Below are 11,440 nucleotides of genomic sequence, written 5' to 3'. Positions count from 1 at the left end.
TGTGTAAGTAGATGTGTCGAGGTCAGTGGTTATTAACATCTAACACTGTAATTATATTCTACTGAAATGGACCAAATGAATCAGAAAAAAGATTCATTCATTTTGCTGAACGAGATTCGAAGGTCCGAGTCACTAAAACTTCCCATCACTACTACTGATATACACAATACAACCACACACACACACACACACACACACACAGACACTCGTTATTACAAATTTGCATGTACAGAAGACTTGGTAATTGTGTAACATCACAATTTATTTACATACGAATTTACACACGGAGCCGTTTGTGGTCACAGTCCACTCAAATCCTAGCCGACACACGCCAGTGTGTTCCTGTGGGATTTGATTGACAGGTAACTTGTCAATCAGGAGCTTCATCATCATCATCATCATCATCATCGCACTACACAGCTCAAGCTTTTCATCACTATAATACACCTGATCAAACACCATGTAGTGCTTTAACACTTAGCTTTCAAGTCTAGAGGTTAAATATCTGGATCCCGAATCCACGTTTGTGTGGAAACTTTCCGAGGCTTGGAAAAGGCATCCTAGGAAACTCGGACACATTGGGTTGGTGTGGGGATGGGGGTTGTGTAACTACTGCTGTAGTTGAAAGTGATCTTGACGCTACAGTAGTGTTGAGACGATGTACGGCGTTCATTCCATGACCTCCTCCACCTGCTGCGTCTGCACCTCAACCTTTTTAGGGGGGACGTACGAGCCCATCCCTGCCGCTCGCTCCGCCTCGGCCTGGGTGTACGGCTCCTCTCTCAGCTCCTTCAGCCTGCGAATCCAAATCGAAAGAGAAGCATTTTCAATATTAATAGCAGTGTTGGCAGGCTGACAAACACAAACATCGATCGAGTACATTTTTCACAATCCATCACTTTACAGTGCGATCGAATCGAACAGCTCAGGAGATGCTGTAGGATCGAGAGACGATCCATCGCTGGACATCTCCAGCCAACAGAGCTGATGTGGTCAGAAACTCACACAAAGTGTGGTATGTCTTAAAAACTCTGATGGAGTTGAAAAAATCTAACCGGCATCAAAAAGGGGGTGGGGCTTGTGGGAGGGGGGCTAGTAGTCAGTTAATATTAATAAGAAACTCACCGTCTTTTATGCACTTTGGTCTTGAAATGCTCCTTCAGGGCCTTCAGGTCAACAAAGTAGCGCCTGCAATCAACATTATTCTCAATTAATCAACAATCAGCAGGTCATAATGTGCTGAATTATAATACACCGATCAGGCATAACATTATGGCCACTGCCAGGTGAAGTGAATAAGACTGATGATCTCCTCATCATGGCACCTGTTAGTGGGTGGGATATATTAGGCAGCAAGTCAACATTTTGTCCTCAAAGTTGATGTTAGAAGCAGGAAAAATGGACAAGTGTAAAGATTTGAGCGAGTTTGGGCATAAGGGCCAAATTGAGATGGCTAGACCACTGGATCAGAGCATCTCCAAAACTGCAGCTCTTGTGGGGTGTTCCCGGTCTGCAGTGGTCAGTATCTATCAAAAGTGGTCCAAGGAAGGAACAGTGGTGAATCGGCGACAGGGTCATGGGCGGTCAAGGCTCATTGATGCACGTGGGGAGAGAAGGCTGGCCCGTGTGATCCGATCCAACAGACGAGCTACTGTTGCTCAAACTGCTGAAGAAGTTAATGCTGGTTCTGATAGAAAGGGGTCAGAATACACAGTGCAGGACGGGTCAGGGCTGTTTTGGCAGCAAAAAAGGGGGACCAACACAATATTAGGCAGGTGGTCATAATGTTATGCCTGGTCAGTGTAACTGGGGTGCAAGTGTTGAGGATGCAGAAGATAGGGATAGGTGGAGAGAGATGATTCACTGTGGCCATCCCAGAAGGGAAAAGCCCAAAGAAAAAGAATTCTAAAATGTTTAGACTTTTGAATCCACCTCTCCTAATCAGTACATTTCATTTAGATATTAAAACATTCTATTCAGTCTTTCAGAATATTTTTTTAGAAATTTAACACTGCTGTTTTACTGGTAATTTGATAAATGTCTGTCATATCACTGACCCATACTTGTTACAGACCTCTACTATATACTTTATACTTATTCATACAACTTTAGACCAATCTTTAGAATGTGAATGACTTAAGAAAGACATCAGTAAACTATGCTGGAATGTTAAAGGTCACTGGTCCAAATAAAAGGTCACTGGTCCAAATGATTCATCGTCCATGTTTTGTTATAGGTCAGGTGAGTTACTCACGCGCAGTGAAGGCAGTAGTGCTGAGCGAAACCTGTGACGTCATAGTCCACCTCCTGCTTCAGTAGCTTGGCAGCATTGGCAGGGATCATGTCCGTGTGGATCTGATCCAGGTCCTTTGTTCTTCGCTTGGTCTTCCATGTCTTTGCAATGTTCTTCTTTTTGCCATTTTTGTGGTTGCCCACCTGCTTGGATTTGCCCATGATCTATCAACACACACAGGAGCAGCTTTCATATTAAATGCCAAATACATGAAGCAAACTGAATATCTGAAGCTTTTAGTGCATCCTACGGTAATAATAAACGTTATAGAGTGAGTCAGAATATCCTGGAACTAGATAGCTAACCAATATGAGTTCAAAACAGCGGTGTGTTATAGAGTCTGCTTATAACTGCTTGCTGTTTCTTCGGATCTGAGTAATAAAAGGTAAAATAACTAAGCGCGAGTTGTTGTTACCGGAAATTAGATACATCATTTACACACAAAACACTTTACTTACTGTTATTTCTGCGACTTCGGTGCTCAACAATCCACGTGTTTACCCCTTCAAATGTGTACTTCCGGGTTCACGCGACAACTATGGAGGACCACCACGCATGCGCAAGGATGTCTGCGGCCGTTCTCAACACTGGCCACCAAGCGGCAGCGAAAGAAAACGCGCGTGCGAATAAACCAACAGTTGCCATGGTGACGTCGTCGCGAGGGCGCTTCTCCGCCAAAGAAGAGTTTGATATAAATGAAGAGAAATTATTTATTAAAAATGATGAGAAGGACAAAATAATCAGTGGTTTAATTTAAATGATAAAGATATTATAAAGTTAATTAAGCTGTGTAGTAGGATGTCTGGTGAGTATTTTATGGTTAGCTTTAGCATATTTAACATAGTGACCTAGCATGACAAAATTAGCTTAGTATAGCATGATTTTCTTCTTCTTCTTCTTCTTCTTCTTCTTCTTCTTCTTCTTCTTCTTCTTCTTATTATTATTATTATTATTATTATTATTATTTTATCATTTGTATTATTATTATTATTATTATTATTATTATTATTATTATTATTATTATTATTATTTTATCATCATTAATTTGTTTAATTATTATTATTATTATTATTATTATTATTATTATTATTATTATTATTTTAAATTATTATAATTATTATTATTTTATCATCATTAATTTGTTTTAATATTATTATTATTATTATTATTATTATTATTATTATTATTATTTTAAATTATTATTTTAAATTATTATTATGATTATTATAATTATTCCTACTCTTAATATTATTATTACTACTACTACTACCACAAATACTTCCCTTTTATACTTTTCTTCCCAATTTGTCTTGTCTCATTCAGATTCTTGAATCTTGAATAACATTAAAATTTCCTTTATCTTTTATATTAGAAAGATTATAGTGTTTTTTTTTATAATAAATTATTTTTTTATATTGCAGAGTCTGGGATTTTAAAGGTCTCATACATTTTTCCAAATGGAGACAAATATGGTGAGTCACAGAGGATTGTGGGATACAAACGTTCCTCATCAGGTTTATTATAAAAAAAAAATCAATAAAAATAGAGAGAGAGAGAGAGACTCACAACAAATACAACTACAGCTTGTTTTATTCTGAAAGAAATTCTTATTTCCTTTAAAAGACTATAATCATATCTAATTCAATTATTCAACAAAATTAATATTAATATTAACTACATTAGAGATATTATCTCTAAAGGTTTCATTCCTGAACCCAGATCAGCATTAATCTGTTTAATCTGATTCAGTTTTGTATGTTAACTTTTCCTATGTTTATTAAAAGGTTGCAGTTGGATGTTAGTTATTGATACTTGTTTATAGATTCATTTAAACCTAGACTTAAGTCATTGTAAGTAAATTAGGTGTATAAACTCTATAACTCTTATATAAAGACTAAAACACTAGAAATGAATCAGCACAGGGTGGTATGATGAAACAGAAACACTGTGGCGGTCCAAATCTGATTATTGTCCTATAACAGCACAACTGTGGGTGTTCTCCTTGTAGCTTCTGTATGGTGTACAGTGACAAGCCATAACATTATGACCACCTGCCTAATATTGTCCCCCTTTTGCTGCCAAAACAGCCCTGAAATGTCCTGCACTGTGTATTCTGACACCTTTCTATCAGAACCAGCATTAACTTCTTCAGAAATTTGAGCAACAGTAGCTCGTCTGTTGGATCGGATCACACGGACCAGCCTTCTCTCCCCACGTGCAGCAATGAGCCTTGACTGCCCATGACCCTGTCCCTGGTTCACCACTGTTCCTTCCTTGGACCACTTTTGATAGATACTGACCACTGCAGACCCGGAACACCCCACAAGAGCTGCAGTTTTGGAGACGCTCTGATCCAGTGGTCTAGCCATCACAATTCGACTCTTCGTCAAACTCGCTCAAATCCTTACGCTTGTCCATTTTTCCTGCTTCTAACATCAACTTTGAGGACAAAATGTTTACTTAATATATCCCACCTACTAACAGGTGCCATGATGAGGAGACTTCACTTCACCTCTCACTGCTCACAGTGTTATGGCTGATCGGTGTAAGTGGTGTATTATTAATTGCAGTGTGTGTGTGTGTGTGTGTGTATGAGGCAGAGGGTGAGATCTATCAGACCTCAGACGGCGTGATGATGAGGAAAGGTTTCGGCACACAGACCTCATCCTCTGGGACGACATACACCGGGGAGTGGAATGACGATAAGGTTTTTGTTACAATGTGAAGTTTGTTTTTTAAATCATAAATAAAATAACGAGTGTGTGTGTAAGTGAGTGAGGCTCAGTATGTGTTTGTGTTGCAGATGAATGGCAGTGGGACGCTCTCACACCCCTCAGGAGCTGTCTATAAAGGCCAGTTCAGAGACAACATGTACCACGGCAGCGGAACATACCACTTTCCTGACGGGTCCAAATACTCCGGAACGTTCAGTAACAACAGGTCACGTCTACTCTCAATGTGCTTGTCACACACAAACTCCTGTTGTAGTCATCATACACCAGCGCGGTTGGATTCTCAATTCTGACTGGACAGAAGGTGATAGCAGCTCGGACATGACATAAGCTTATTAATTACAGGTTTAGATTAATCTCACACTCGTTCTAATACGCTATCAGCTCGTTTTTAGGGAATGCTACACCAGATGCTGAACAAAAAAACGTGTCAAGGATGTTTATTTATCATTTATGGAAGGAGTCTCCAGTTGTAGCACTTTGTAAAGGTTGAAGAAGTACACAAAGAAGGAACGAAGGTTTATAGCTGTTATAATGCAAGTGATAACAGGAATTAACTTCTTTGACAGATATTCCATGATATTAAATGTAACTACACTATATTGGCAAAATTTTGGGACACTCCTCCAAATCACCCTTAGTTCCAGTGAAAGGAACTCTTAATGCTTCATACCAAGACATTTTGGACAATTTCATGCTCCCAACTTTGTGGGAACAGTTTGGGGATGAACCCCTTCCTGTTCCAATATGACTGCACACCAGTGACCAAAGCAAGGTCCATAAAGACATGGATGAGTGAGTTTGGTGTGGAGGAACTTCACAGAGTCCTGACCTCAACCTGATAGAACTAAGTGATGAAGCAGAATCCATAAGCTGATTATTTTCCTCTAACAGCACTTCCAGCAAAAAGGGTTGTTTTTCGTGCTTCAGTACTCTCAAACAGTCCCTTGTCAATATCACATTTGACTTCTTTTAAAGATAAAGGCTGCATTTATTTAGTAACCCCCTGAAGCAGCTAGAAATCGGTTCCGCTGTAATTAATCTTCTGTCACATCCCTTAAGTAGTTTCTAACACTTGATATTCTTATCCAAGTTTTCTGTGCTTTTCTGAGAATAAAGTTTAGCAGGCCATGAGGAAAGATTTTCACATGAAACTGACGAGCACATGGTAGCTTCAGGGAAAGATGGGAACAGCGCCTTCGCACGAAGACAGACATCATGATGAGTATGCGGTTACAATCTGCTCTTTTTTCCTTGTGTGCAAGGAAGAAATTCACCGTAATGTGAATTTCCACATTTTTCACTTTGTAAGATGTATAATTGTCCTGTAATGCACATCAGGCTGTGACTACTTTAATAAAAACAGCCTTGAATGCAGCTTGAGATGATCATTAATCACATGCTGTCAGGTTTTAGAGGGCTGAAAACAATACGCCTTAACAACAATAAGCCTTCAGTCACTTATTTGTCTTTATTCTGTGTTTATTAGTAGAAATCGTATTATACACAGCCAAACGATAAACCTCATTTATCTATCACTTAATAATGTTTTTAGGTAAATTGTTTTTCTTGAAATTCTTCTTAAAAGTCTTCTCACCAATGTGCCAAATAGCAAATACAAATCTCCCACAGTAAAGCCAGTTTACCTTCAGCCACGCCCACAAAACTCCATAAAAGGCAAAGTTCATGAAAACTGTGAAAACCTTGTGGCTTTTGCTGTGAACTGAATCTTCCAATACTGCAGCGACTCAGTTACTATAAACCCTCACTAACTCTTTCTCTTTTCCTGCTTCTGCGAACCGTTCATTAATCACAAATGGAATGTTAGCGTGATGAACAATCCTCCAGTAACTTGTCTTGAGTAATTAATTATAGACAAAAAATAGACTTTTTACTCCATGAATTTTTACTCGCAACTCCCAATCTCAACCTCAGAAACATGCTTCAGTATGCTGATATACAAAAAGATTGGTGTGGAGGAACTTGACTGACCTGCACAGAGTCCTGACCTCACAATGATAGAACACCTTTTGGATGAATTCGAGCGGAGACTGTGAGCCAGACCTTCTCGTCCAGCATCAGTGCCTGACCTCACAAATGTGCTTCTAGAGGAATGGTCAAAAATTCCCATAAACACACTCCTAAACTTTGTGGAAAGCCTTCCCAGAAGAGTTGAAGCTGTTATAGCTGCAAAGGGCTCCATATTACACTGTGCATGTAAAGGCAGACGTCCCAAAACATTTGGCCTGACTCACAGTCTCCACTCTAATTCATCCCAAAGGTGTTCTATCAGGTTGAGGTCAGGACTCTGTGAAGTTCCTCCACTCCAAACTCACTCATCCATGTCTTTATGGACCTTGCTTTATGCACTGGTGTGCAGTCATATTGGAACAGGAAGGGGTCATCCCCAAACTGTTCCCACAAAGCATGAAATTGTCCAAAATGTCTTGGTATGAAGCTGAAGCATTAAGAATTCCTTTCACTGGAACTAAGGGGCCGAGCCCAACCCCTGAAAAACAACACCTGAATTCAATGATCTGGAGGGGTGTCCCAATACTTTTGCCAACACAGTGTAGATGTGTTTAACTAGCCTGGCTTCTTTCTTAATGAAAGGTTAGAGTACTAGTATCGACTTCTCAGTAAGTCAAATTCTAGCTCCTGGTAAATATTGTAGATTGAATGATATTTTCAAAACAGTGTGGACGATAAAAACATTAAGCTTTCAGTACTTTCACTTGAATACACTTTTTTGTCCAGCCCTGCTATATTAGCGATATTAGCCTCATAGTGTGGTTCAGACACCAAACATGACTGATGGGAAGAATGTGTGAAAAGTTAGTGTGAAACATGTCCAAGATGTTACTTTTACATGAAAAGGTTGGTTAGTATTTTGGTGTTTGGAATATTTTGGTCTTTTCTCTTCTCAGACTTGAGGGTGAGGGCGAGTTCACTGACCTGGAAGGACTCGTGTGGACTGGAAACTTCCATGGAAAAGCAGCGCCAGGGCTTAAACTAAAACTTAATATGTAACACACACACACACACACACACACACACAGACACACACACACATTTTCTTGTCTTTATAGTGACCTTCAACTGAGTTAATGCAGTTAATTAATACTGTGCTATACTTAAAGCCAACCCTAATGTTAATATTAGGAATGATTTTCTTGTGGACACACACACACACACACACACACTAAATCAGCCTTAACACAGGCAGTTCAGGATCAACAAATAAGCATGTGTTCCTCTTATAACAGAGCACTGATTGTCTCTGTCAGGGGAAAGGCTTCTTCTGAAACTTCCTTTCTGTAAGCACTTTGGAGAATTGAGAACTTTTACTGGAGTGTTTTTTTATCCGTCAGTGATGAACAGAATTATATAAACGAGTTGCTGTATATATTTTATTTTGCTCAACTCTTTATGCTGTGAAAGCAGTTTGGATTCAGTTTACTGAGCTGATACACAGCTTCAACATTATACTGTAATCATCTAAAGATCTAAAATAATAAGGACATAATAATAAGATCTTGCTCTAGAAACACTAGCAAAGCTGGTTCTGTCTGACTGTCTCTCTCTCTCTCTCTCTCTCTCTCTCTCTCTCTCTCTCTCCCCCTCTCTCTCTGTCTGTCTGTCTTTCTGTCTGACTGTCTCTCTCTCTCTCTCTCTCTCTCTCTCTCTCTCTCTCTCCCCCTCTCTCTCTGTCTGTCTGTCTTTCTGTCTGACTGTCTCTCTCTCTCTCTCTCTCTCTCTCTCTCTCTCTCTCTCTCTCTGTCTGTCTGTCTCTCTCTCTCTCTCTGTCTAGTTTAACTGACTGAGCCAGTTTTATTATAATATCACTACAGTACAGAACAGAACCTCAGTATACAAATGTCCTTCCCTACAAATTTTCACCTATAGAAGAATTGAAAATTTGCAAGCATTTTGCATTGGCATACGCAGCATTTTCAGCATAGGAACCGAACCAAATTGCAGCTAAGTCGCACCTACGTCCGGGAGCCGTTCAAAACTTGTTAGCGTCAGTAGAAAGCCAAGTGAAGAGAGTTCACGAATTTTATGATTTTTTTTCAGTCAGTGAAAGCTGTTTGGAAAGAGTCAACCCACGATACCAACGTTGCCTTCGGCATGCGTTCAAATGCTAGGTGATTTTTCGGGTTTTGTGGACAGATTGGTGGCGTGGGTGATCTGTTCTATTTTTAGCCCAAGCTTGGTGGCACGACTTCCTGTGAGGGGCCTTGACATGGAATGCTTGGCTTGGGTCAGTTCTTTGTAAGCAGATATACAGCCATACTCAAATAACCGCTCTTTACGGCCATGTTGATCAGAGAAGCATCTCAGATTGAATAACAGGGTTAGAACTACCACAGCAGAAGACCTCAGGTTCCACTCCTGGTAGCCAAGAACAGAAATTTGAGGCTATAGTGGGCACGGGATCACCAAATCTAACAGAATGGAGGAAGACCAGACAACATTATTTCTAATCTTCATCTATCTGGTTATGTGAGGCAGTGTCCAGTGTAGCCTCAGATTCCTGTTCTCCTGAGACAGGAGCAGAACCCCATGTGTTCTTCTGCTGCATGGAAGCCCATCCACCTCTACAGTGTAATGTACTGAGATGCTTTTCTGCTCACCAAGCTGGTAAAGAGTGCTTACTTGGTTATAGTTGACCTTTAATGAAATATATTTAAATACTAAATATAAAGGCTGCAGCAGTATTTTGTGTCATTTGGTTAAAAATGTGATGAAAATGATGTCAAGCATTACATCATACTCTTGAGGAAAGATCCCATGCTTTAGTTGGAATCAGAAATGCCCGAGGAGTGTGAAGATGTGTGAGACGAGTGTCTTTCTGAGGAACACATGCTTTTTATGTTCACACACACACACACACACACACACACCACACACGCAGAGCTGAGCTCATGACTGCAGTGAGACTATCAGGAGTTGTGTAAGACCAGACATGAAAGTTTCTTATGTTGGAAAGTTTCTTATGCAAAAGGCCACATGATATTATTTTAGCGTTTGTTTAATGGTTTTTATTTGTTTATTTTTGCAACACATAAATGTTAATGTTGAAACAAACCAATAATCAATACAGTTAGTGAAACTGCTGTCACTACCTGTCACTGCTGTCACTGTGGTCACTGCTGTCACTGTGGTCACTGCTGTCAATGGCCAATCAGAAAACTGGGTATTTTTTGATTGATTGATTGATGACCCCGGTGTGTCAGTGATGTCTCTGTCTTAATAAATGCTGCAAATGCTGTCTTGAAAATAAAGCAATAACGTAAGCACATTTGCTTGCTTCAGAAATTTATTTATTTTTAATAACGTAAACAAACTTGAGTGGAGCAACAGGAAAGAAGAAAAGGGTTCGGTTTATTGTCACAGGTTCGAATCAAGATGATGCTACAGCCATCTGTGTTAGGAAGGGATTTCATTCTCTCCCTGTTTGTCTGTCTGTCTCTCCCTCTGTCTCTCTCTCTCTCTCTCTCTCTCTCTCTCACTCTTTCTGTCTGTCTCTGTCTCTAGTGTCTGTGTTTCTGTCTCTCTCTGTCAGTCTCCCTGTCTGTCTCTCTCTCGCTGTGTCTCTCTCACTTTGTCTGTCTCTCTCTCACTGTCTCTCTCTCTCATTGTCTCTCTCTCTGTCTGTCTCTCTTTCTCTCTGTCTGTCTGTCTCTCTCTCTCGCTCCTGTCAATCAAACACTATTAGCCAGTGGACATCTGTGAACTCATGTATATGGAAGAAGGTTGATGCCCTGTGATGAATATGTCTTATTCAGAGCGATTACTCATTACCAGTATAGATATGATCAGCCATAACATTATGACCACCTGCCTAAATATTGTGTTAGTCCCCTTTTGCTGCCAGAACAGCCCTGACCCGTCCTGCACTGTGTATTCTGACCCCTTTCTATCAGAACCAGCATTCACTTCTTCAGCAGTTTGAGTAACAGTAGCTTGTCTGTTGGATCGGACCACATGGGTCAGCCTTCTCTCCCCACTTGCATCAATGAGCCTCAGCCGCCCATGACCCTGTCTCCAGTTGACCACTGTTCCTTCCTTGGTCCACTTTTGATAGAGACTGACCACTGCAGACCGGGAACACCCCACAAGAGCTGCAGTTTTGGAGATGCTCTGATCCAGTGGTCTAGCCATCACAATTCGGCCCTTGAGTTTATGCAAGTGAGAAGCAAAGTGACGTAGTTTTTCTCTAGTTGATTTCTTTATTTCATGTGGTGTAAATCTGATGCCTATGACACACACCTCTCCCTCTGCAGAGAGATTCGTGTGTAGCGAACATCCTGCTGATGTTTGGTCAGAGACCGTGGTTCCTCACGCACACTTCCTGTGTAGTGATTCGTAGAACATGAAGAAACTGGAGTGTGAACTGTTCCAGAGATGG

The 11,440-nt window shown here is 40.3% G+C and overlaps 2 protein-coding genes across 2 annotated transcripts; one reads left to right on the top strand and one right to left on the bottom strand.

Moving 5' to 3' along the window:
* Positions 1–241: 241 nt before the first annotated feature.
* Positions 242–2,884, bottom strand: znf593 (zinc finger protein 593). Its single transcript, XM_058398596.1, has 4 exons — positions 2,752–2,884; positions 2,255–2,457; positions 1,126–1,188; positions 242–796 (listed from the first exon to the last, which is right to left on the bottom strand). Exons 2-4 carry the CDS (start codon positions 2,452–2,454, stop codon positions 670–672), a joined length of 390 nt encoding a protein of 129 aa, XP_058254579.1. The 5' UTR covers positions 2,455–2,457; positions 2,752–2,884; the 3' UTR covers positions 242–669.
* Positions 2,885–2,957: 73 nt separating this feature from the next.
* Positions 2,958–10,349, top strand: morn2 (MORN repeat containing 2). The gene is made up of 5 exons (XM_058398595.1): positions 2,958–3,098; positions 3,715–3,765; positions 4,894–5,000; positions 5,097–5,233; positions 7,953–10,349. Exons 1-5 carry the CDS (start codon positions 3,092–3,094, stop codon positions 8,053–8,055), a joined length of 405 nt encoding a protein of 134 aa, XP_058254578.1. The 5' UTR covers positions 2,958–3,091; the 3' UTR covers positions 8,056–10,349.
* Positions 10,350–11,440: the final 1,091 nt, after the last annotated feature.

The sequence above is a fragment of the Hemibagrus wyckioides genome, linkage group LG09 (assembly GCF_019097595.1).
Source record: "Hemibagrus wyckioides isolate EC202008001 linkage group LG09, SWU_Hwy_1.0, whole genome shotgun sequence".
Lineage (NCBI taxonomy): Eukaryota > Metazoa > Chordata > Actinopteri > Siluriformes > Bagridae > Hemibagrus > Hemibagrus wyckioides.
The sequence above is the reverse complement of the archived record's forward strand: the minus strand, read 5'-3'. Positions and strand labels throughout refer to the sequence as shown.

Bases quoted from the DNA above. Each gene is read 5' to 3' on its own strand.
- znf593 (XM_058398596.1), bottom strand. From the start codon at position 2,454: ATGGGCAAATCCAAGCAGGTGGGCAACCACAAAAATGGCAAAAAGAAG. The intron at 1,189-2,254 runs GTGAGTAACTCA...TGTTGATTGCAG, and splicing joins CACTACTGCCTTCACTGCGC to GCGCTACTTTGTTGACCTGA. The intron at 797-1,125 runs GTGAGTTTCTTA...TTGGATTCGCAG, and splicing joins ACCAAAGTGCATAAAAGACG to GCTGAAGGAGCTGAGAGAGG.
- morn2 (XM_058398595.1), top strand. The intron at 5,001-5,096 runs GTTTTTGTTACA...TTTGTGTTGCAG, and splicing joins GGGAGTGGAATGACGATAAG to ATGAATGGCAGTGGGACGCT. The intron at 5,234-7,952 runs GTCACGTCTACT...TTCTCTTCTCAG, and splicing joins GGAACGTTCAGTAACAACAG to ACTTGAGGGTGAGGGCGAGT.